Source organism: Pyrgilauda ruficollis, unplaced genomic scaffold (assembly GCF_017590135.1).
Source record: "Pyrgilauda ruficollis isolate IOZ18807 unplaced genomic scaffold, ASM1759013v1 scaffold3, whole genome shotgun sequence".
NCBI classification, from domain to species: domain Eukaryota; kingdom Metazoa; phylum Chordata; class Aves; order Passeriformes; family Passeridae; genus Pyrgilauda; species Pyrgilauda ruficollis.
In genome coordinates this window covers 20431524-20456499 of record NW_024524377.1, presented here as the reverse complement: position 1 = coordinate 20456499, position 24976 = coordinate 20431524, and the positions used below count along the sequence as shown (strand labels likewise).

Here is a 24976-nt window from a genome sequence, read left to right as displayed (position 1 = left end):
AAAAATTTATGGAGGGAGGGCTTCACCTCAGTTTTGTCAAGTGAGTCTTTTTTGCTTTATCAGCAGACTGTGACAGTTCTTCTAAGGCTGTTGCTCTACTTGGCCAGAACATAGTCACCTCTCATGGAAATCAGGAAATCTGCTTCTATCCTGCAGTGGGAAATTGAGTAACAAGATTTTTCAGTGCCTCCTGGCCACTGCTGCAGTGTGTGCAATCCCTCCTCATTTTTCCTCCTTAACCCAGTTAGCTTCTGCATTTTCATTGACAGCCAAATGTCAGGCATGGTCTGCTTTCCTAGTTTCTGCTGTGCTGCTGAATTAGTGCTGGAGTCTCTGGCAAACTGGGGTTTTTTATACTTATCAGTCTTGAGGTCTACAGGTGAAAAGTCCCCTGCAGCTTAGTTATACAGGTTTACTTTATATTGAAAAATCCCACCTGGGATTTCCTGAAACATTACCTGATTGAGCAGAAGTGCTAGTAAGTCCACAGAGGCAAAACAGGAAATAGCTGAACCTTAACTGTGCCACAAGAAAAAAAACAAATATATTTGAAAAAAGGGAATAGAGGCCACATGTAAGATGGAAAAAATCAGGAAGAGAAGATTGAAACAGATAGATAAAAGAGAAGAAAAAGGGACATAAGGAGAACAGGATCAGAATAGCACTGAAGGACACTGATGATACTATGCCATGATTATTTTCATACAATACACTTAGCAAACCCTTAATTGCTGATAAGTTGTTAAATTATTCATCTTATCTGGAATATTGATCCAGAATTTTATTAAGATTTAAGAGTACTTTATAACATCACCTACTTCCAGATTATTTTGGTACTCCCTATTTCAACTGCAACAAGCTTAGCATTTGTGAACATTATCTACCATGCAGTTGCTAAAGCAAGAAATTTTGAGATTTTATGACGTACAGGTTCTCTGCTTAGTTTACCCTCTTGTGCCTTGGCACTATAAAATAATTTCCTATCTTAAAAGCAATACACTGGCATGACAGGAGCTTTAGTTTGTGAATGCCTCTTCAGTAGATTGGCTTCCAGTTTTTGAGTAAGTTGTTATAACTGCACTGAGCACTACCTTGCCAGTACAATGTAATTCCCCAAGACAATTCCCTATCAAAAAGGGATAAGTTCCTGTGCCTGACTATGGCTGTTGATACCCCCTGTATGCTCAGTCCAAAAAACTAGTGAACACATGCCTGATTCAGTCCCGTAAGTGAGGTTTCTCACTTTTTTACAGTTAAGCACAGGCTGAAGTCATGGTCTAACCAAAAACTCATTATCCTAAAAATTGTGTAACAAGAACTCTAATCTTTTACCATGATTTTTATTTTAGGCAGCTGAGCTGGTAACCAGTGAGTTCTTTGAACAAGGAGACAGAGAAAGATCTGAACTCAAACTCACCCCTTCAGTAAGTTTTTTATAGTTTCTGAAATTGTTTGAATAACTGAATGTATTATAATAGTTTGAATAGTTTGAATAATTTTAATAAAGGAAAAAACCATCACTGGGCTCATTCAGAAAAATGAACTGTATTTTGTACATAAAGAAAACCTTAGAATAAATAAAAGCTCTGTCCAATAAGGATATGCATTTATAACCCCATATAAAATAGCTCTCCAGTCAACACAATCACTTTTGCCCTTTCACAGTCCTTGAGCCCTTTTTCTCATTCCTTGTATCTATTCCTAAGATTATTCTATCAGTGAATTTTCTAAGCAGCAGGTGTTGGGTTTAATACACAGAACTGAACTAAAAATTCACAGCTACCTATGGAAATCAAAAATGCCAGATTTACTTTGTGTTGCAGCTGTGTATCTGTGTTATTTGAAATGCATTTCTATAAGTATACATGTAAATATACTACTGTGATTGAAGGGATAAAATGGAATTGAGTGGAATAAAGCCAGATGGGTATAAAGTGTCAAACAGGAACTACGAAAGTTTCATAAAGATTTTCACTGAACAATTAGAAAAAGCCTTATCCAGGCTGAATAACTCAAAATATTGAGCAACCATTATCTGGAGGCAACAGGAGAAGGGTAAGGAAAGTATTCTAAAGAATTTAACTGGGAGGAAGAGGGCCAGCCCAAATCCCATCACTGTTTTGCTGAGCTGCAAAACCTTATGTGAGAAAAGAGAAAATTCTACTCAAAGTTATCTGCTTTACATTCCTACAGGAGGTTACTTACTACCTCAACTCCAACTGTGGAGCATTTATTTTACACTATAGAATTATAAACACAAAACACATTCAACCTAAAAGTTTCAAAACAGAATTGAAAACAAACAGTTTATTTTCCACACCAGTCAAAGCAATAGGAAGACACCTGCAAAGATTGATTATGGTTCAGAAAGTGTTCTGGTTGTGAGAATTAGACCATAGCTGCAAAGCGCTGGATGATGTGTCTGTAAAATACTCCAGTGTGAATAAAATCTGACAGTTTTGTTTCCTTCTCAATTCAGGCCATTTTTGATCGGAACAGGAAGCATGAACTACCCAGATTGCAGCTTGAATGGATTGATAGCATCTGCATGCCACTGTATGAGGTAATTTTTATTTACTGCTCCTGTAGAGTCCAGAGGAGATTATTCTTGTCTCTCAAGGGAAAAAGAGTTTGCTTTCAAAGCAGCCTTGAAGGCTATTTGAACTCTCGTCTTACTTTGACTTTACCGTAAGTCTGAATGCCATGAAGAAATCTTCAGATTCTCTGAATCTGTCTGTAAATATCTGTAATGTCTGTAGATTCCCCTCTAAGTTACAGAAGCAGATAGGGCAATTGTTTGCTACATTACGTTTGAGACAAACTGATTGTCATCATGGTGAGGTATGGAGCACTAGAGGAACAGTCTCAGTAGGTGCTGTCAAACTTGTCCAAATCTGTGTGATGCAAAAGGAAACTCAAGGTTGAGCCTTTGCACTTACTTCTGACCCTACAGGCTTGGCCTAGAGTGCACCTTCCCAAACTGCTACAGGGCACTCTAGGCCAAGCCTTTCAGGTCTGTGATAAAACAATTTGTTGTTTAACCTGTGCTTTTTAACTCAGAGTTTACTCTTTTAATTGTGCTTCTGCACAGACTGCCTGGGTGCTTGGCACACAGTGTGTAAACACCCAAGTACTCCTTTATTAAGGCTAAAGGTAACCACAGAACCATTAAGGTTGGAAAAGACCTTTAAAATCATTGAGTCCAATCATTAATCTGGCACTGCCAGGTCCACACTAAACCATGTCCCTAAGCAGCACATCCACAGGTTTTCTGAACATTTCAAGGTACAGTGATTCCACCACTTCCACAGGGCAGTCTGTTCCTATGCTTGACCACAATTTCACAATGAATTTTTTCCTATCAGAACAATACTTCTGCCTTTTTAGATTAAACAGCTTCAGGATTTGAATGGAACAACACAGACTGCCTTATGCCAGCAAAGACTGGCTGGCCAGTGATATCTGAGAAAACAGGAGGATGTTCTCATACAGCATCTTTGGGGAACTGCAACAAGTTCTCTCTATTCCCACTGTACCCTAAACTGCCCAAGGCCTCAAAGCAATGAACGGGTCAGTGATGATACACAGCAATAACAGCTCCCATGTTAACATTAAAATTATCAACTTGTGCCTGACTGTAGCTTCCCTACACACAAATAAAAATGGATTGGCAGTTCCTTTCATTTTATAGACCAGATATAAAACCAATATCATACAATAAGGACACAAGAAAGCCCATAAGAAGGACAACGTGCCCTCTTCCCTCCATACCTTGTGGCATCTGATGCTGCCACGATGGAAATAATGAAATTACTAGCCAGAAGCAATGGCAATTCCTGTTGTAACATGGAGAGCAGACACTTGTGTAAGCCAGGCTGCTGCTTTGCCAAGAGATCCTGTGCCTTTCTAAGGTCAGTCTTTGTCCTGATGAAATAAACTACAGCTACCATTTTCAAAGTTAAGGCAAAGCAAGCATGGAAGAAGAATATACACCTATATTGTTTAAAAGGCCAAGAACATTTTGGACAATATGGGGGGAGGAATGATGGACACTGATCTTGGACAGACACTCTTTAAAAATAATGTTCCTTTCAATAAAATAGCTCATATTGCACTAGAATGCATATTATATCAGAATTCATTATTTCTAATAGCATCTGTAATCCAAAAATGTACAGTAAAGCAGGAAGAGCTGATAATCAGCCCATCCTCTGCATGAGAAAACTACATCTGAGCACTAAAGCTCTGGTTAGTTAGCTCCATCTTAGCAGGAGATCTCTGGGGAATATATTCACATCTGATTTCCCTGCTTTCCACTGTGTTTGCATCATGCTGTGCAGCCATTAGCCTGCTGCTCAACAACTTCAAAAAGAGACACCATCAAACCTGGAAGTCATAGCAGCACCAGCCTTAGGGATAAACAGAAAACTTCATGCCATAGTATCACACTGCAGGAGATTCTCTCTGCAGTGTGGAGCCAAGTTTTAATTTTCATATCCAGCTTAATCAAACTTCAATACACATATCCCATCAGCAGAATATTCAGGCATTGTAAATCCACTGTTTAGGGCTGGCTGAACATTACAACTCTGGCCATATCCTAGATTTTGGGTTGGCATATTTTTACATTCTTTGAAATTCCTGCCATTGTAATACATTGAGGGAACTGCATGTGGGGAGAGAACAGGTTATATCACTACAAATGCAATACAAAGAGATGGAGTGGCAGCTGATAAATCAGTAAAATATTAGTGGTACTATAGCTCATTACTACAGTACTTTAAAAAACCATGTTTAAAAAAACCCACCAACATTTGACGCTTATTTTCAGACCAAAATGACAACATTAAACCATTGAGAACAAAATCAAGGCTTTTCTATTTATTTTTTTCCATGCCAGTGATTAGAAATCCTGAATCCACATGGGATTCTATAGCATCCAGATCCCCAAAAAGAATGATGTGGGGAATGCACCAGTCCCTACCAATGCAGTTGCTAGAGCAGGACCTCATGCTGTGCTCTGTGTTATTTCACGCACACACACACACACATGCAGCAGATGCAACCACTGAATACTGGCAACTCCCATTAAAGTGAGATCAGCAAAGCTCCCTGAAGTTGTCTTTGCTCAAAGTAACTGCCAAGAGCAGGCTATTCCTGGCAGCTGAGGACGTCTGAAGTATGCAATACAGAAGGAACTTCACAGCCCAAACTTTCAGGAGTGCTCTGATGCCATCCCAGTCCTCTCACAGTACCAGAACAAACTTCATCCTCTCTGCAGTCCAAGCTAATGAACTAGGCTACACCAGAGTGCCTATAGGGAGTGGTTCATACTTAAAACAATATATCAACTTTGCAGTATATTTTAGTTGTGGCTTTTCTAGCCTTGTCATTTTCCTCAGTTCTGAAACCTCCTTTGTGGAGATTTGGCTCTATCTGCTCTGCTTTCTGCATTTCCTTAAGATAGCTCAAGACAACTCACTTGGAGGTGCAGTTCTCCCAAGTAAAGGGTAGTGAAGTCTCCTTTATCAGGGAATATGGATCACATTCCTCTGCTTACCAGGCTAGGACTGTCCTTGAGTTTGGCCCCTTTTTGTGAGAAGGGTTACAAGTGACTAGCAAATCACCAAGATCTGTGCAACTTCCATTAGCAGTCCTGACTGCCCCTCCCACCCAGAAGAAAGAAGGTCAGTGATAGAAAAAATCATGTACTACACCATGAGCTACTGTAAAGACTGAAGGTAGATATAGCTATTTTTTTTTAATTAATATATGGAATTACGCACAGTTTTCCTATATCCAAGTATCTAAATCAAAAACCTTTGTGCTTGCTCTGTAAACCTGACTCTGCTCCTGGAACAAGGTAAGCCACAGCTCTGTTCCCTTGCTCTCTCTCCTGTCTGCTGCTCAATGTAGGAATCAAGCCACCTCCAATTTCATATCTTAGTAATCAAATCCATTTCCTTCACACTGTGGATCAAAGGTCTGGGAAGATAAAAGCATCCCAGTTTTTTGTTCATTGCATTTTATTACACTTAGGATATTATAATTTTATTACTTACTTTTTTTGTTACTGTAGTGATCCCATATCAGAGTATTTTTATGTAACAGTGGAACTTTTGCCTTGAGTAGCAGAACAGCAATCCATTTACACTGAATTTCAGATCTTAGGGGCTTTAGTTACACTTTACTGCATTACATTTGCTCTTCATTCAAAACTGATAGTAAGGAAAGCATTTATCAGTAGACATGAGAAACAAGTTTATGAGAATAACAATTGCTAAAGAAAAATGCACTTTTTTGAAACTGTAGAGTATTTCAAACCCACTAATATGCACCAGCTTCAGTAAAAAATAATCTCTTGTTTTGTTAGAATATTCTATAAAGAGGAAGTACATACAAGTAAAGCAGAAAATTTGAAGCATCCCACTGAAAATAAAACACTATGGCTTTGCTGACAGCTGTGTTCACACAGAGAAAGTATTCTGTACCTATTTATAAATATTTGTGTAACAGGAAACAGAATTTTGATCATTAAGACAAATCACCCCTCTGACCCTCCAGTAAAGAGATGCTAAGAGTTTCAACACTAACAGATTTCTCTTCTGGACTCTGTCATTTGTGTCTTCCTAAAACAGGATCAGTCACAGATTTTTTCCCAACTCAGATTAGATTTCTCTGTGGGGAGCACACAGAGCGGGAGAGTGAAGATCTTATTCTTTTAAATCATTATATTTCTCACAAACAACATCAAAGCTTCAGCGATTCACATCAAACAAAAGATGCTAACAGAAATCCAGCTCTGTTCAGGGCATTGTTAGGCAGAGACAGTAACGCTATGAATAGCAGGGCCAAAGGCCATGCACTCTGCTTCTGGGCAGATAAATACATAGTCAGGTAGTCAGTGACAATGACAGCAGCTATTTAAATTTAAGGGAGATGTCTTTGTGGAAGATAAAGCAGCTCATGGCTTTTACAACTTATGCGTGCCTGAGATTGCCCTGCTCACCTCTACCTTGGTGCTCCCTTGAACTGCTCCATTTTAGTGCTATTTTTAGAGCTATTCAAGATTTTCTGGGGTATTGAGAACTTCAAGCATATAATAGAATCTACAGAATTGAATTTGCATTACTCCATCCAGGATTCTAGGGGGAACCTGGGAAGAGTAGAAACATTCAGCCTAGCCAGTACTTTAAATGTTTTGAATGGAATGTGGAGGGACAGATTCCTTCTTTATCACACTGTTTGAAGGACTCAGAAACAAATGTAATCACACTGTCTGCAACTCCAAGAGCTCTGATATGCCTGTCTTCCTACAGAAGATAATGTCTGGCCTTGTAATTAAATCTCTTTGTTGTCTATGATAATGTAGCTGCAAAAGCATCTATTCTGCTTGTAAACTTTGATTAAATGCACAGGGTGGCATAAATGGTAGAGCCTCTACAAAGCACAGAAAAAATACACAGAAATCTTAACAGTCATGGCTTTTGTGCTTTAACTTCTTTGGCTCAAGGGTTGACTTTGACACTTGAATTGGAAGTACATGCACACACTGATTTTTTTTCCAAAGGTATACACTCTACTTGAAATTATTAGACATAAGATTAATTCTCCTTTGCAGAGAACATTAAAAAGGTGTTCTTCAACAATCATACTTACACTGCTATATCCTGATGCAGCCCTTCCTCAGTTACCACTTATATCCCTTTCCCTCTGTCCCTCAATTACAATTTTGCATGATGAAATACTGCATAAGAAATTTAGGGTTTGCATCACACCTCTGAGAAGCCCTGCCTGTCCAGAATGGACTGTATGGCATGGCTCAGTCCTTACCCAGGCAAGAGTCACTGGATGCAGCCAACGCAATGACTTCTTCCTTCAGTTGTTTCTGTTCTGTCTATACAATTAAAAAAACTTCTTAAATTTTTTAACCAAGAAGACTTATCTGTATGAACATTTTGGAAATGGTTTTCCACCAGTGACCGATACCTGGGATTATTGATACAAAAGTCAGGGCACTGCTCTTATATTTTAAGTTAGCAACTACTCAGGGGACAGATAACTCACTAGCTGTTCATCATGCACCTATACAGACAGTCCATGAAACATGTTCAGAAGTTGTCAATATTTAAAAAACAAAAAAACAAAAAAACAAAAAAAAAAAAAAAAAAAAAAAAAACAAAACAAAAAAAAAACCAAAAAAAAAAAAAAAAAAAAACAAAAAACAAAAAACAGGACTAAGCTGTTTGGAAAGATCTGTTCAATGGAAGCTATTTGATCAACTCTGTGTGATTCTCATTGAAGCCAGCTTTTCCTCTGTAGCATGTTGAAGGAAGAGGAAGATAACTTTCAGCAGATCCTAAAGAACACCATAAAGATGCACACTTTTGGCAGGGTTTATTTCTGACATTTGATTTTGACACAGAGAGTGGGAGATAAAGGATTTATGCTTCCTGAGAGCACCTGGCTGACAAGGATTAGTAAGGCACATCAGCCTGGGATGCAGTCTGTGATACCAGGGACTGAGGCAGATCAAACAGATGTTGGCAGATCAAATTAGTCTCCCTCCCTGTTGAAATCCAGTGGGTAATATTATCCAAGGAAGAGCAGGTGCAACATATTCTGCTGTGTTTGTAAGAAATTTGCTTCAGAGGAAACTTAATCAGGCCAAATGTCAGTGCTGGGGGGAAGTTTGTAGCTAAGGATTATGTTAGGAATAAGGATTTGGCCCAGAGAAAAAAGAGATTTTTGGCACAGTAGAAGGATCTCTTTGTAGCCTTGAAATAGGAACTTAAGTAGTTAAGCACTTTCCTTGCTTTGTTTCTTGTCTACTAATGACGAATCTATATGAGGACATCTAGAATGAATTCTGTGGAACTTGCAGAAAACTCAGATATTATCCCCATATTAAAACTTTTGGTAATGGAACAAGCATTACCAAATAATTGTTCTTACCTATTGTCCTTAATCTAAGAAGATTTTGTCTGCTACTTTCTTACTAATAGAAAAGGTTAAGTAGAGCTATACAAGAAAGAAAAACCAGGAAAAGAAGAAAGAATTATTTTATTTGCCATTTCTATTTAAGTCCATTACTATCTCACAGTATAATACGGAAAAGCATAGTTTTGGTGGTTTCAGAGCAAAGAATTTTTGTCTGTGACTATCATGGACATCTTTTTTTACAACAAAGGTATTTGGAAGAAGACAGAAAAACAAACATTTCCCATTGACTTCAGTGAAGCTAAGCTTCACTAAAGGCTTTCACCCTAATCTGTGAGAAAAATTGAATCATTCATAATATTATAATCTCTGTTGCTGTTTTACTTAGAATGATCTGCCCAATGTGTTGTGAAGGACATGGCAGTCATGTATGGAAACGTATATAAAGATCTGAGGAAGTAGATTGAAAAGTTGGCAAATAAGGTAGAAGAGACAGCCAATAGAGGGAACTCAAATTGTACAGCAAATCTGAAAGAAGATGAATGGATAATTTAACAGCCATTCAGTTTTCAAGAAAGACAAAGCACAAACTACATTGCATCAGAAAAGGACTAGAAATGATGATGGATGAAACACTTCAAGTAAGTGTTTAACACAACAGAATCACAGTTGCCTGCAGAATTCCCAGCTGAGGGTAAATTCAAAGAATTAAATCGGCATATGAGACTGATATGATTTGAAGAATTTTTCAAAATCCATTTAATAGCAAGGCAGAAGACATTGATCAGCTACTTGGTTAAAATGTTGAAAGGAAAGGAGTTAGAAACATTCTGTCTCTGGCATGCTCCAGACATAGAATCAAAACCATAAACAGCAGAGCTAAATAAGAAGTTGTTTATGAAATAATAACTCTTCCGAGCAAACCCTTGATTTCATGAAACTGTAATGAACAACAGATGAATCCTTTGCAACTGTAGCAATACATCAGCAGAGCTACTTCAGTTGGTCCCATTCCTTGAGAATTACTTTTCCTTTGACAGCATAACGTGTGTGATATTGGTCGGAGCACATTTTGGTACGAGGAGCTCTGTACATACTTTTCTCCCTGAAATACCCAGCACATTTTACCAATGGTTAATCTTAATTGATAATCATCCCCCTGCAATTTACTTCCAAAGGAGTACAGTATTATTCTTGCCAGTGTACCATCACCAGAAAGAAGCTTAACATTAATTCACTGTGGAAGAGCAGAACACTTGTGCATATATTAGATTACCTTCCAGTCACAACTGGCTTCCATCCACTAAAATTTTTTAGAGAGAAGCTAAAAGAAACTCCTGTTTTCTACAAGGGAAATTAGTAATATATTAATTTCTTCTAATTACATTTTTAGGCATCAGAAAAAAAATTCCCTGACAGAAATGAAAAAGTAATCCAGTAATGCATTATGTATGTGATGACCTGGACCCTTCCTCATTAAGCCCTAAAAGGAATAAACAAAGTCCCCTTCAACCACAAGGAGATTGTTTTTTTCCTTAACTCAACCCCCTCACAAATACTGTATTTTTTTGAAGAACATGATGATTAAATACAGTCCTGAATCATTAGGGCAAATAATTAATTCATATACACACAGAGTCAAGGGTTCATAGAAGTTAATCCCTACATCTTCTCTTTATCACATTATCTTCTGTATTCTACTATGGAAGGTAGAATTCTGGCAGTGTTTTTGGGTTTAGTATATGGACATATATTCAGAAATACTTTTGGGTTTTCTAAACAACTTCTACAAAGTATTTGTATTATGAAGATAAAATCTGTGGATGATTGCAGCACAGGTTCCTTTTTATCTGAACTAATCTGAAGTTCAAGGACTTTCAGATAGATGGCTCACCTTTGGCCTATGTATTCTCATGTGAAAGCCACTTCAGCAAAACTCAGGAGTCCAATTCAGCTTTGCTGTAACTGGTCATGACTCTCTTGACTTCAACAATGCTTCATATGCTTACACCGAGTCTGAATTTATCCCCATGGCTTCTCGGTCACTGGTCCTCCCTTCCAACTAAGAAACTACCTACATAATAAAAGTGATTCATTAGAAACCACTGAGTTCCAAAGTAGAGTGAACACTGAGACCTATAACTTTTTTATATGTGCTCAGTCATAAAAATGAATTTATATGGTCTTATTCCATAAACTCACTTTACAAATATTAGCCCCGCAACCATACTTTCATGAGCTGTAATCTTGTCAAAGCTCGTAAGTTAAGCAAGGTCAGAATTGGTCAATATTTGGATGAGACTTTCTAGCAGGGAGGGGGCAAAAAAAAAAGTCATGCAGTATTTGTAAGTTAGGACGTATTGTGCTCCTCTTTAAAGAGATTTGGTACTAGTCTTAAAATACAACAAAATTTTGTATTTGCTTTAGCAATAAGTTTAGCCTCTGACCACATCTGTGCTGAATCTAGGCAGTTTCACTGATGTCCCTCCCCAGAGATGAAGGTGATGTAGCAGATGAAGTCTTCTTCCCCCGCCCACTCCACTTCCACCTAGAAAGTTGGTACCCAGAGGAACAAACAAATGTCTCCACTACTCCCCATCATTCTCTCCCTGAAGGGGTTTGTTTCTCTTGCTACTGTTTCTGCATTCTGTATGCTTTATCTACCAAAATATACATCTCTATACACAAGGAAGGAAAGAAAGAAAAGAAAAACCAAAACCACTCTGCCCTCCTTACCTCCTCCCATAAATAGGTTCCTCTGAGAATCTTATGCTCTTCCCCATTTTGTGCTCTTCCTTCAGGCAGCCCTTCCCCTCTCCCAGGTGCACACAATGTAGTGCTGAAGTGCCGTTAACATTTTCTTGTGCTGAGCTGTTTATAGGTAAGCGGAGCTATACTTTGGGAAAGAATGCTGTGGGCAGAGTAGTACACAGTCCCAAAAGATATCTAAATAATTGAAGGTGCTAAGAAAAAGACACGGCTATACAGTAACTTTCTGACAAACAGCTTAGTCACACATCTGAGGTAATACAAGGATGCAGAAGGGACCTGCAAACCTCTCTGGCTTTTCCTAATGCTGGAGCAGGCAGTGCCTCCCCTACACTTTACCACTCTGTGACTAAGAAGAGCTTTTACAGTAAAGGGGCTAGAATGGGAAAGGTCACCAATCCTGTACCAAGTGCTGTGCATCAAGGCAGCTGCACTGCAGTGGAAGGACTGCAAGTGGGCACGGAGGTCCTAGGCCCCGGGAGACAGGAACTCCCCCAGGCAGGGCTCCTTCTCCCTGAGCCCGGCTGCCTGTCAGCTCCTAGCCTGCCTGCAGCACCCAGCAGGGATGAGGAACAGGGCGTTTCTCCAGCTACTGAGTTCATGTGGTGGTATCCCATGTCAGACAGCTGGTGGAGACCAAGCCTTTCCCTAGGAAGGCAAGTAATAAATAAGGCATTAAGAACCTAGATACCGAATTAGACAGATCACGAACAAAGCTGTTTGTAAGAGGCATCATCAAAAATAGTAGCATGGAGGAGCAGTACATCAAGGGGTTCTCATGCAGTAAAATAGAAAGCAAAAACTGCAGCCAGGAGGTGGAAAACCCTGACAAGGCTACAGCCAAATAAACCTAAAGAGCTTTGGAAATAAATTGGTGGTTTAATCCGGATCAGGAACAGGTGCAATGAATGTAATTCAGTAAATGGTCCAAACCCTGCCAGAAGGCAGAGAAATGTGTTGCTTTTGAGATAATTTCCCAGAAGCTTCATAAAAGCAAATTGATTACTGGAGTTTAATAATTAAAACAGGGCCAGATATATAGTAATCAAATGAGTTTTTAATTACATCTCAAGAAGAAATAAAATCCAATTTGTGCACTTTGTATCAGAGAAGCCCTACTGAAATGCTTTGGTAGCTGAAAAAATAAAATAAAAGCTAATTTCCATAGGAATTATAGTAGTCAGTTTAATTAAAAGACTAGATCAGAATGAAAAAGTCCCAAAGTGAAAGGATACTAAATACAGAAGCAGTGGTTCAAACATCAAATCAATGTCTGAATAAAGACATTTTATAGACTAAGTGCAAAATCTGCAAGTATCACTAATCTAAATTAATGTGTAACAAAATAAAGTTTCTTAAAATTACACTGTATATTTTATACGTATTCCATTGAATTAATTGCTGGTGCTAGAGTAAAAATTAATATCAAAGACATGGTTTATTCTTTCTTAAATACTCCTTATAATTTATTTCATCAAAGTTAATGTTAGTAGTTAACCATTCTTGTTATTTACCTGGTAGCCTGTGTTGCACCTGGGTTATTAGACTCTAATGTCAGCTTAGATCTATATTTCAAAGAAATATATGTGTATTTACTTACAGATTTAAAATATGTTTATAGCTCATAGGATAACAGTGATTACCGCAGAACTGTGGGGGTGCTTCCTGAATCTATTCCCAGCCTACTTGGGCTCCTGGTCCCTGCTGTAGTCAACGCAAAGCTAATTTCTATAAGCACCTCGAGCACTCACAGTCATCCTGGCACAGTACGTGACAGAGTCGTCTCCTGCCATAAGCCATGGCAGATGCCAAGGCCTGGAGGGACAGGCACAGCAGGAGGTCATGCCCAGACCTCTGCAATTGCTCCCTGGCACTAGGCTGGAAAATGTCACAGTCTTGTGGTCAGTCTTGGTTGTCTCCTGGTAAAAAAGCAACGTTACATAAAGGACACAGGCACAGTCGAGAGCCGCACAGCCACACTGAGACAGAGTCCGCAGTCCCAGTGAGCTCCATCTTCTCTATGCTGCCTGTAGCTGCTGTAGGTTCCTGGGTGTACATATAGTGTATACAGTACATATACTATATATGGAGAGAGAAAGAAAGAGAATACATAGTATATATGTGTGTGTGTGTGTGTGTGTGTACATATATATATATACAGGAACAGCCTGTACTGCATTTTGTACTTACAGATCCTGGGGCTGACAGGATGAGAGTGCAGAACATCTTAGGGCTTAGAGAGGTTTGAAGCACACTGATTTTTAAACAGTGATTTAACCATCAGGCTGTTTGCTTATATATATTTCTTATTATTTATTGATTTGATTTTTTTTTTAATTGAAGGTGTATATTGGAAAAATACTTCACAAAAACTTTTTGAAGGTACTGGCTGTGCAGGGAAAGGATCTGATACGTTACTGTCAAGGGCTGACTATCACATGTGCTATCTCTAGATACTGAGCTGGCAGTGGTAATGCAGGTGCTAATGGTAATGGTAGTGAGCTTTTCAGGTACTTTCAGCTGTTTATAATGCATTACTGCCCCTCTGTTTTAGACTCTGCCAAATCAGGTTTAAGGAATACACAACAGTCTGAAATAAAGATATACAAATGCAGAGTTGTGAGGCATGGTGATGGGAAGGTTAAAAATCCTTATCCATTCTATAAAATGAATGACCATCAGCAGCAAGCAATGCTCTAGGGGGCAGAGACTGCAGTGAACCCTGCCTCTTACCCCAGGCCCAAGACTGCAAAATTATCTGCCCAGTCTGGGCCATATTCTAAGGAAATAATTTTGAAGTGGATTTTATTAAAGTTCCAACTTTTTCCTCATGATGTGATTTTTCCTAAGTGCTGAGCATTCATATTTCCTACCGAAGTCAACTGAAATTGCAAGTTTTCAGCACGTCTTAAAATCAGGCCATTAACCCTTAATTATCATATAATTGCTCAATTAAAAATCTACCAAGACTTACTTCAAGCCAAGCTCCCATGGCTTGCAAGCTAGCTATAAAAAAACCCAGTTCTTTAGTGTTGTCTGGCCTCTGGGGACCATTTAAAGCAGTTGCTGTTAACCCTGCTATTTAAAGCAAAAACTGATCAACTGCAAAGGTACCTGCTTCCCCTTCCCTTTCATTTTCTTATAATTTTCGGCACTTTTAGAAGAGCAACTTTTGCTGTCTTCTTTGTCCTTTTTGGCTTTTAATCTGGCACCAATCCTTTCTTTCCAATGACAAATACATAATTTCCATGCTAGAGGAGAAAGCATGCTGCCCAGCTCTCAGCAAAAGCTGCTGCTTGATAATCAGAAAAGCTGCAACAGAACATGCCTCTGTCCTGAGGATACATTACATGACCACTTGGGAGGCAAATGGTTAACCCTTTCCTGACATCCAGTGCTGCTGTTAATTTCTGTCTCTCTTTAATATAGATACAAGACCAAGTGAAGCACTTGTGGTCTTGGCACATAAACAGGTCATATTAAAGGGGAAGTTAAAATAAACCTGTAGCAAAGGTATGCAGGAATTCCATAATTCAGGGATGTATTCAAAACCAGATGAAACCAGATTAAAGATTCTTACTGGCCTCTGTGACCTTTGGATTGGGTATGTGGAGAAGAGGTGATTTCAGTGCAACCTCAAAGAAAACTCATTTATATTTCTTTAATTTGAGCACATATTAATTGTTTTTTCTGCCAGCTTGGGAAAGAACAGTACTGTTGTGGTTTAGTCATCTATAGAAAAAAAAAAATCTAGCACTAGGGAGCTTATTTCAGCTTTGTCCAGCTTGTCATCCAGCCAGTGGGCCTTCCTGCTCATAGATGCCATAGCTGGTAGCCTCAGGCACTTGGGGATCCCTCAAAAGGACTATCTTTAAGGATTGCAAGAAACCTAAAGAAGTTGAGCGGCATCTCTGCCATTTTGTGTGCCTTTTTCTACATTTTGGTGGCCTAAAGACTTACAGAAAATGAGTCAGATAGATAAAGAGAACTCAATGGGGACAATAAATTTACCTCCACAGGTATTTACAGATGGGAGTGAGGAGGGTACGAGCATAATGCAGATTAAACTCTTTTTTTTCCCCTGTTATGCCATGGACTGTCCTTAAAAGGAGTGGATATTACTGTCAGTATTTTTTCTCTCATCCTCTTTTTAATCTTCTTCCAGTGTCTAGTGAAGCTGAATGTGAAACTGAAGCCTATGTTGGACTCTGTGGCAGTAAATAGAGGTAAATGGGAAGAGCTGCACCAAAAAAGACTTCCTTCTCAGGCGGCATCCTTGTCCTCCTTTTCCTCTAGCTTCACCACATCTCTCAAAGACATAAATTAAGCCTGCAAATATCAGTGTCACTTTACAATAAGAGCTGTCTGAAAAGTTTTCATAAGCTTAGACCCACCATTTTTTAAGACATGCTTTCCCAGACATGCCTAATTGATGGGATATTATCTTGGTGGCAGCACAGTTTGCTTTTCCTGGAAGGCTTAGTGGGACTGAACGGAAGCCCGCAGTGGGATTGCGCTGGTATCTGGAGCGACACGGAACACTGAACAGAAGAAGCGTTCATTCAGCTCCACTACATTTCAACTGCTGCTGTAAAGATCTGTAAAGCTGACAACAGACTGAAATATAAGAACTCGCAGCTTAATAAAATTAATAATACAGAGCAGGACTAGGATGCAAGCTGGCCAATTCATATGCAAGGAGCTGCAGAAAACAGAATAGTGTGTAATTACATTGTTGTTTTGCATCTCTTCAGTACATGTTATGAATCAATTATGCCTGCTTTTGTGATGATCCTCTCTTACTCTCCCTCCTCTTTTATGCCTGAATGTTCTGAAAAGCCTGCTTTGTATTCTGAAGAAGTATTTTTTTACAACAAAGCTTCTTAGTGATTGATCAGGGCCTTTAGAATTGCCTACCTTTGCTACATTTAAAAACAAACTTTATTATCTTTAAAAACACCAAGCTGTCCCTTCTTCCCTGAGAAATTCATATTAACACTGCAGCAAATTTCTCAGCAAGAGGAAGTTTGCATAAAGGCAAAATATTGCATGGTAATTTTAGACTGGGTTTTTCTTTTAAAAAATGCTCCTATAACACATTCATTTTTTTCAAATTATAGTGTCGCCTAAGGAAAAGATTAATGGTTGTTTTTTTTTTTTTAAATAGAATACAAATAGAAAAGGAAATCTGTTGCTTTGTGCTTCAGGTTTATGTTACATTGAAAAGCAGAACATGGATAAGCCTTTCTAGTATAATTTCCAGTAGAAATTAGTATTTTGAAATGGTGGAGAGGTAGAATATCATCACACTGGACTACCCCTTACTCTCTCACAATTCTTTCAGTACAATTTCAAATGCTGTTACTACAGGTAGCACAGCACTAGTCAAGGCTCACATGTTGACACCCATGGTGAAGGTGTCCCTAAAAATCTAATCAAATATGATAGGTCACAAAACCAAATGTCTCTCTGTGATGACCCTAGTATTAACCTGAAAGTTGGCCTCCTTCCATTAGTGTCAAGATCACTAATGCAGCAAACCTGTGATCTATGATTTGAGGATGCTTTCTCTGCTGCACGACCAGACACAAGAGGAGTCATGTTGCAGTGCTTATGAGTGACCATTCATGGTGGGGGGAGGGGGGGAAAAAAAGCCTTTGTACTTCATGAAAAATGGGATTCTAAATATAGGGTTGTCTGGCACCAGAAATTAAAGCTGAATTCAGCTTAGTTTTACACCTGTGCCAAACTCCATTTACTTCTGTGGAATTACCTTGAACTGGCACCAGCTTAATGGAAATCAGAACCTGGCCCAGCTGACCAGATGCTAAAAGAGCTTTTCCCCTTTCTAAGGAAACTGAGTTGTTAGAGCCTTAGAAAAGCTGACTACATCAAACAGAAACAACAAATCTGCTGATCCCTTCTTGAAAAGAAGCACGACAAAACAAAAATGCTCTGTGCTTCTAATGGTGTGTAGGACAATAGCTGGAAATTCAGTATCATCATGAGCCAATCTGTTAGTGCACAACTGAACCACATCACTCTCTAGCAGAAGGAAGCAGGGAAGGAGCAGAAATGCAAACTGCACAGCAGTGAGTACACACACCAAATGGAAATGTTCTTTTACCACTTCTTTCTTCTCTGAATAAAGCCAGAGCAGTTTAGTAAGCAGCAAGCCATACAAACCTACAACATGTACTTTATTGAAAACAGCTACTAGGAACCGACAGTACTGCTGGCAAGTACACACGGCTTTCCTGAATTTTGATATTGCATACTGCTAAGTGTGACATAACTTATAATGCATACCCTACGGCCACCCCGAAGGTTGAGTCTCCCCTCATTTCCTCTCCTTTTATTGGCTTCAGTGCACTGTTGCCCATGGCAACACCCACTGGCAGGGATGGGGACTCGGCAGCACCGCAGCCTGACACACAGCTGAAGCCCTAACAATGTCAACCATCAATCAAGTGACTGTTTGTAATTGCCTCCATCTATTTCTCCTGTCTTTTGGTATCTTTGCCATTGTGGGTCAAAATTCAGAAACTGCTGACTAATGTTATGGTTCTGTTCCTCCATCACAAGGAAGAAAATGAGAGCACACGGCTTGATCTTATCAAATTGTTCTCAGGAAAAACGAAGCAACCCTACTGAAACTGGGGGCCCAGCAGTGCACCTCAGAACAGCATTCAGTCTCTGAAAGTCATACAGCTCAGTCTTAAAAAACCAACCAACTAAACAAACAAAGACCTTAGCTTCTTTTTTTTAAGACTTAGCTTAGGAAACAGCAAAAAAAAAGGGCGAGAAAAAGATGATTCTTTGTGGACGCACGTAGTACATTAAAGAAACATATTTCAAGTCTATTATATTTTAAGATTGTTGGAAACATTTTTTAGCTATTGCTTATAAACTTGATGATCAGAAATTGTATCTGCTTTTCATTATTTCTGATAGGGAAACAATTTCCCAGTATTTCAGTCATTGCTACCAAAGTCTCTGAGATAAGCACAAGAGACATGATTGTGTAGGTTATTTAATCTCATTCTCTGTCTTTTACTTGCTTCCCTGCCTGCTGAACAAGAAGAGATTAAAAAAAAAAACACTGAAATCAGCCTAATTCTGTGAATGCTTATAAAACACATGTGCACAAGAGGCAAGGACAAATCAAGACAGCATGTGGAGAACACAACTGTTCCCCAGGACTGTGCTGCTTGGCCTTTCCCTTGAGATGCCCAGCACATCAGCAAAAGACAAGTCACCATTTCTTTGTCCCAGCTGTAAGTGGAAATTTGGCCTTGAATGAGGCCTCTTAGCACTTACAATTCCAGTGTTAAAATTTGATGGGCACATGGGTTGTCCATAGGACACCCAGAGGTGCTTCAGGTTGGTTGTGGCAATGCCTTTTTTTCCTAGGTGTCCTACTGACTTGTGCCAGCTGCTTCCTGAATTCAGTTAGGTTTCTAGGCCCGTGAACTACAGGTCTTGAAGTCTCACAAGAGCCAGGCAGCAGCCTTAATTTTGTCACAGAAAATGCTCAGGTCTTCATCCCCATCCTCAAAGGTAGTTCAGGCCAAACAGTAATTTCACTTAGGATTCCCAACTGTGAAACTACTTACCAAAATCACCCTTTCCTTACAAAAAATGAAACCCAAATAAAACAATAATTTTTAAAAATCCACCATAAATGTTCTACAATTGCAAAGGCTAATCAGGAATCAGCTAGACATTCAAATCCTGCTTGATTTTGAGCAGGCTTCTGAACTGCAGGTGCATCTGCCCCCCACCAGCTGGTGGTGAGTAACAAGAGTGGGCTTGTCGCCTGCCCTGCTGCCAAAGCCCCTTTCATGTGCTCAGCAAGGAGACAAGGAAGCCCACTGGGTACAGCCCCAATTTTGGCTTCGCTCCTGAGAGGGGCATGGGGCACACAGGCTTTGGTGGAAGAGCTCAGGTCTTGTATGTGCACTCCCTTGGACTAAATTGCTCCCCTGCAACACGACAGTGTGACCTCACCAGAAAACTGAACACTGTTCACGGCAAGGAGCACCTGGGGTAGAGGCTCCCCAGTGGTTGAGACAGAAGAACCTCCCAAGGACAAGAGGTCCAAAAGGTGTCTTTGGCCATAAGTCAAGTAGTGAAACCAGACATTTCTCTCCCAGCCTGGAACCTACAGACAAATAAGAACAGCCTCACAGTGTGATGGAGACACAGACTCTGCTTGTCAGGACGTGGTTTTGTTCCTGCTCCAAAGCAGAGCTGCACAAGGTCAGGCAGCAGTACCCCACTGAGGTTTAAAGTGGATGCCTCATGTAGAAGGCAGGCACAGAACTCCCCACGCAGCTCTGTCTCAGCCAGCCCCTAGGATTACAGGGCCAGGGGTCTTGCCAAGAAGGTCAGTTGTGTGTCAGAAGGTTGTGTTTTGTAACCACAGCGTAGACAAGTATGTTTCTTTCTAGCTCAGGTATTTCTTCAGATGGTGTCCTTGGTAGAGCAGCTGCATTTTTCTGGTCTGGTGACCTTGCTAATTGCACCTTCTTAGAGAGCACTGCAATCTCATAATGTGCCTGTAGTTACCAACAAAGCCAATACTAGTACTCACAAATTATTTTTGAAAACTGCAACCAGCAGTGCCTCATGTAATTTGTAGTATTTAGATTAATTCATTCTAGTGGAAAAACAGGAGTGTTTCAGTCTACAGGCCAAATACTTATTTTCCCTTTATAAAATCAAAATAATTTTAGTTCCTGATAAGTCATTTGTGCATTGTGTGAAAGTTTAAAACCGGTTTATGTCAAAGATACATAAAACATACTAACAGGCACTTCAATGCCTAGAGTGTTATGTGCAAGAAAACATAGAGCAAGAAAGGTTTGTCTAATGGCTTTTTCAAAGGAAGAGTTTTCAAAGAGTAAAATCACGTGAATGGTTTCTAACATAGCAATGAAGTGGGATGTATCAGATGCCACAGAGATTCCTGTCGCTGGAATGTGCCACTATTGAAATACATCCTGTATATTGCTTGCTACCGTTTCTTTCTTGGATTACTTTGTATTTAATGATGAATTTTTAAGCAGGTAGGCCATTACATCCTACAGTTTTCTGGGGAATACATGGGAGACAGCTGACAAATGCACAGAAATACCATGTGTCTGTTCTAAGGCAAGTGAATCCCAGATGCAAAATGTGTAACTTAAAAGATTTCTGCATACTTTTCCTTTTTTTTTTTTTTTTTTTTCATCTTAAAACTATTACTCTTACTGTTTTGCTTAGTACATCAAACTATCCTGGTTCAGCTTTCAAAGCATGCTTTTGAAATTAACAACTTGGGTTTACTGGTCTTTAAAAAGATAAATAATTTTAATGGCTTACTATGATTTTCTTTTATTATTATTATTACTTTTCTTTGAAACTTGTTGGGATCAACCAGAGCTGAATCTATTGATTACTGAAGCACACAAATAGAAGAAAATATGCGAGACTGAGCAGCCCAGATATGATTTTTGACACTCAGCCTTGCAGCACTCATTCCTGGGGGCAAACCAAACTCCTTCAGTGGATATGCTTGGCATTAGTCTGGAACGACCAGAAACCAGATCTGTCTGGTGACATTTGGTCAAATACTGGAATCATCTGCCCAGGGAAGTGGTGGAGTCATCATCCCTGGATGTGTTTAAAAAAAGACTGGATGTGACACTTGGTGCCATGACCTAGTTGAGGCGTTAGAACATGGGTTGGACTCGATGATCTTAAAGGTCCCTTCCAACCTAGAAATTCTGTGATTCTGTGTGATTCTGTGACACTAAGGGAGCTATTCACATGCACAGATATTACACAGATTATAGAGTCTGTGGTCTAGAGTATCACTGGTCAGTAGAAATACCATGAGGGGAAAGAAGTCCCGCCAAAGCACAATTACATTGTTGAATAAGAAAAGCTGGAAGTAATTTTTTCTACTTTTGGAAGTTGCAGGAAAGCTGTACCAAGGTACAGACATACTTCCTGCCATCCATCAGCCTCAACCAACTTGGGATCTTAATGGGCTGTAAAGGGGATGTTTCATGCGGGCAAAGCCCAAGAAGAGGTTAAATGCTTCCAGCCCTGGGCTACGTGTTTAGCTTAGAGCGTGCTTTTACACCACTTACTGCTTAAGGGAACTATTATACAGCGTTTAGAAATACAGGAGCTTTTTACTCTTTATTCCTCCCGGCTGCACGAGATCGCGAAATGAGGGAAACATTCTGGCCCAAGTAGCGACTTCAAAAGGCTCCAGCTCTTTGCGCCCGTTCGGAACAGGCACTGAACACGCGGTGTCAGCGCTCGGGACACGGGAGCGGGGAGGGGAGCAGAGCAGGGCGGGCAAACGCGGAGGACGCGGCTCGCTGCCGGCCCCAACTCCCACTTGCGGCAGGGCTGCCGCTCAGGCCGGGGCACGGCGGCCCCGCCACCCCGCCACACGGCACCGCGCCCGCCGCCGCTTCCGGGGCAGCGCCCGCCCGCACGGGAGCGCTTCCGCCCCGGCGGCGCCGTTGCCATGGCAGCGATGGCGCCGCTTCCGCCGCCGCCGAGGCAGAGCTGGGGCCGGCCATGGAGGCCGCGCCGGTGCCCGAGGGGCAGCATACAGCCGTGGTGTACGGGCTCATCGGCAGCGGGCGCTTCGCGGAAGCGGTGTCGCTGCTGAACCGCGGGCTGCAGAAGAGCTGCCGCTCCCGGGGCTGCCTCTCGCTGCTGGGCTACTGCCACTACCAGCTGCAGGAGTTCGCGGCGGCGGCCGAGTGCTACGAGCAGCTGGTGGCGCTGCACCCGCAGCTGCTCCCGTACCGCCTGTGCCACGCGCAGGCCCTCTACAAGGCCGGGCTGTTCGCCGAGGCCCTGCGCGTCGCCAGCCCGCTGCTGGACGTCCCCGCCTTCCACCGCCGGGCCCTGCGCCTCCAGGCCGCTGTCCACTACGCCCAGGGGGACCTCCCGGCGGCCCAGAGCCTGGTGGAGGAGGAGCTCGCCGCCGCTGCTGATGGCGGCTCCGGAGCCGCCGAGGACCCGTCGGAGCGGGCCGATGCCGAGGTCAACCTGGGCTGCCTGCTGTACCGGCAGGGCCGGCACGAAGAGGCCAGCAGCAAGTTTGCCAGCGCCATGCAAGTGTTGGGGTATTGCCCGGAGTTGTCCTACAACATGGCACTGTGCTCCTACGCGGCCAAGCAGTACCATTCTGCCCTCAAGTACATATCCGACATCATCAAGCGCGGCATCCACCAGCACCCAGAGCTCAACGTGGGCATGACCACCGAGGGCATCGACGTCCGCAGCGTGGGCAACACGCTGCTCCTGCACCGCACGGCCCTGGTGGAGGCCTTCAACCTCAAGGCGGCCATTGAGTACCAGCTGCGCAACGTGCGAGCGGCGCAGGAAGCGCTCACGGATATGCCACCGAGGGCCGAGGCGGAGCTGGATCCGGTCACGCTGCACAACCAAGCACTCATGAACATGGACAATGATCCCACTGATGGGTTTGGGAAACTGCAGTTTCTTCTCCTGCAGAACCCCTGCCCACCAGAAACTTTTGGTAACTTGCTACTTCTCTATTGCAAGCATCAATACTACGACTTGGCAGCTGATGTGCTGGCAGAGAACGCCCATCTGACCTACAAACTGCTCACACCTTATCTGTACAACTTCTTGGATGCCATTATTACTTGTCAAACTGCCCCTGAGGAGGCTTTCCACAAGCTAGATGATTCAGCAGGGACAATGACTGAGCAGCTGAGAAAACTCACAAAACAGGTACAGGAAGCTAGGCAAAGCTGGGATGATGAAGCTCTAAAAAAGACAATTAATGAATATGATGAGACTCTAGATAAATATATACCTGTCTTAATGGCCCAGGCAAAAATTTACTGGGACATGAAGAACTACACAATGGTAGAAAAGATCTTCCACAAATCAGTGGAGTTCTGCAAGGAACACGAGGTGTGGAAGCTCAATGTGGCTCACGTGCTCTTCATGCAGGAGAACAAGTATAAAGAGGCCATTAGCTTCTATGAGCCAATAGTTAAAAAGCACTACGATAACATTCTCGATGTCAGTGCCATTGTGTTAGCAAACCTCTGCGTTTCCTACATCCTGACAAGCCAGAATGAGGATGCAGAGGAACTTATGAGGAAGATTGAGAAGGCAGAAGAGCAGCTGTCTTATGATTACCCTGATAAAAACACCTACCATCTTTGCATTGTCAATCTAGTCATTGGTACCCTCTACTGTGTGAAGGGAAACTACGACTTCGGTATTTCAAGGATCATTAAAAGCCTGGAGCCATATAACAAAAAGCTGAGCACAGACACGTGGTATTATGCTAAGCGGTGTTTCCTGTCCTTGCTGGAGAACATGTCCAAGCACATGATCATGCTGCGTGACAGTGCGATTCAGGAGTGCCTGCAGTTTCTGAAGCAATGTGAACAGTATGGAAGAAACATCCCAGCTGTCATTGAGCACCCCCTGGAAGAGAGTGGGATGCACAGTGGGAAAAACACAGTCACCTATGAAGCCAGGCTTTTGAGGGCACTGATGTATAAAATCACTGGGTGGGCTGAGTAATTGTTGTTATCATACAGCAGAAATGAGAACTTTGTTCTTTTCTTGTGCTTGTGAAGTAATGCTAACCCTCACAAAAATATCTAATTTTTTGCTGTATTTTAACAATGTTCAGTAGAATATAGACTATTTTCTTGAAATTTAGCTGTACCAGATAACTAGGAGCATTCTCAGTAACCAGTCATGTTAAATAAAACTTAAGATGTGTTGACCAAGAATGTCATTATAGAAATACCATAGAGTTTTCACCCATAAGATAATACTTTATGCTTCTGAAAATTTGATCAAGTTTATTTTCATTTGAAAAAAAATTTGTTTTCTGTCTCTTCTAGGATAGAATTTGAAGAAACTGTTGTTTTAATTCTCCAGTTTGTGCCTATGTGTGAAACGTTTCTTTCTTCTGCTTTTTCTAAGGTATTTTTAATATGCTGCAGATCATGTCAATAGTATACTTAAACACAACAAATGGCTTTATATTAAAAAATCAGTTCTACAAACATAAACATTTCCTTTGGCTAACTCATTAATAATGTGTGAGTGTTCTGGCAAATTCTATAATACAGGGACCAGGAATAAATGCCAAGGAGGCTTAGGATGATACGTCCGTTTAGATCTAGCTTTGAAAGAAAATTTGTTATGACATCTGGCTTCAGAGACACTGCTCAGTGCTGCCCCTCAGAGTCCCGGT

At 41.1% G+C, this 24976-nt stretch overlaps 2 protein-coding genes across 2 annotated transcripts in view; both read left to right on the top strand.

The window, feature by feature from the left end:
- PDE11A (phosphodiesterase 11A) overlaps nt 1-16036 on the top strand; it is a 103682-nt gene extending 87646 nt beyond the window's left edge. Inside the window, exons 18-20 of the mRNA XM_041473259.1 lie at nt 1354-1424; nt 2480-2563; nt 15875-16036. Of these exons, the coding sequence (XP_041329193.1) occupies nt 1354-1424; nt 2480-2563; nt 15875-16036 (317 nt within the window). The remainder of the gene's footprint in view (nt 1-1353; nt 1425-2479; nt 2564-15874) is intronic.
- A 6237-nt stretch (nt 16037-22273) lies between these two features.
- Nucleotides 22274-24656, top strand: LOC121356772 (tetratricopeptide repeat protein 30B-like). Its single transcript, XM_041473523.1, has one exon. It carries the CDS (start codon nt 22291-22293, stop codon nt 24289-24291), a length of 2001 nt encoding a protein of 666 aa, XP_041329457.1. The 5' UTR covers nt 22274-22290; the 3' UTR covers nt 24292-24656.
- Nucleotides 24657-24976: the final 320 nt, after the last annotated feature.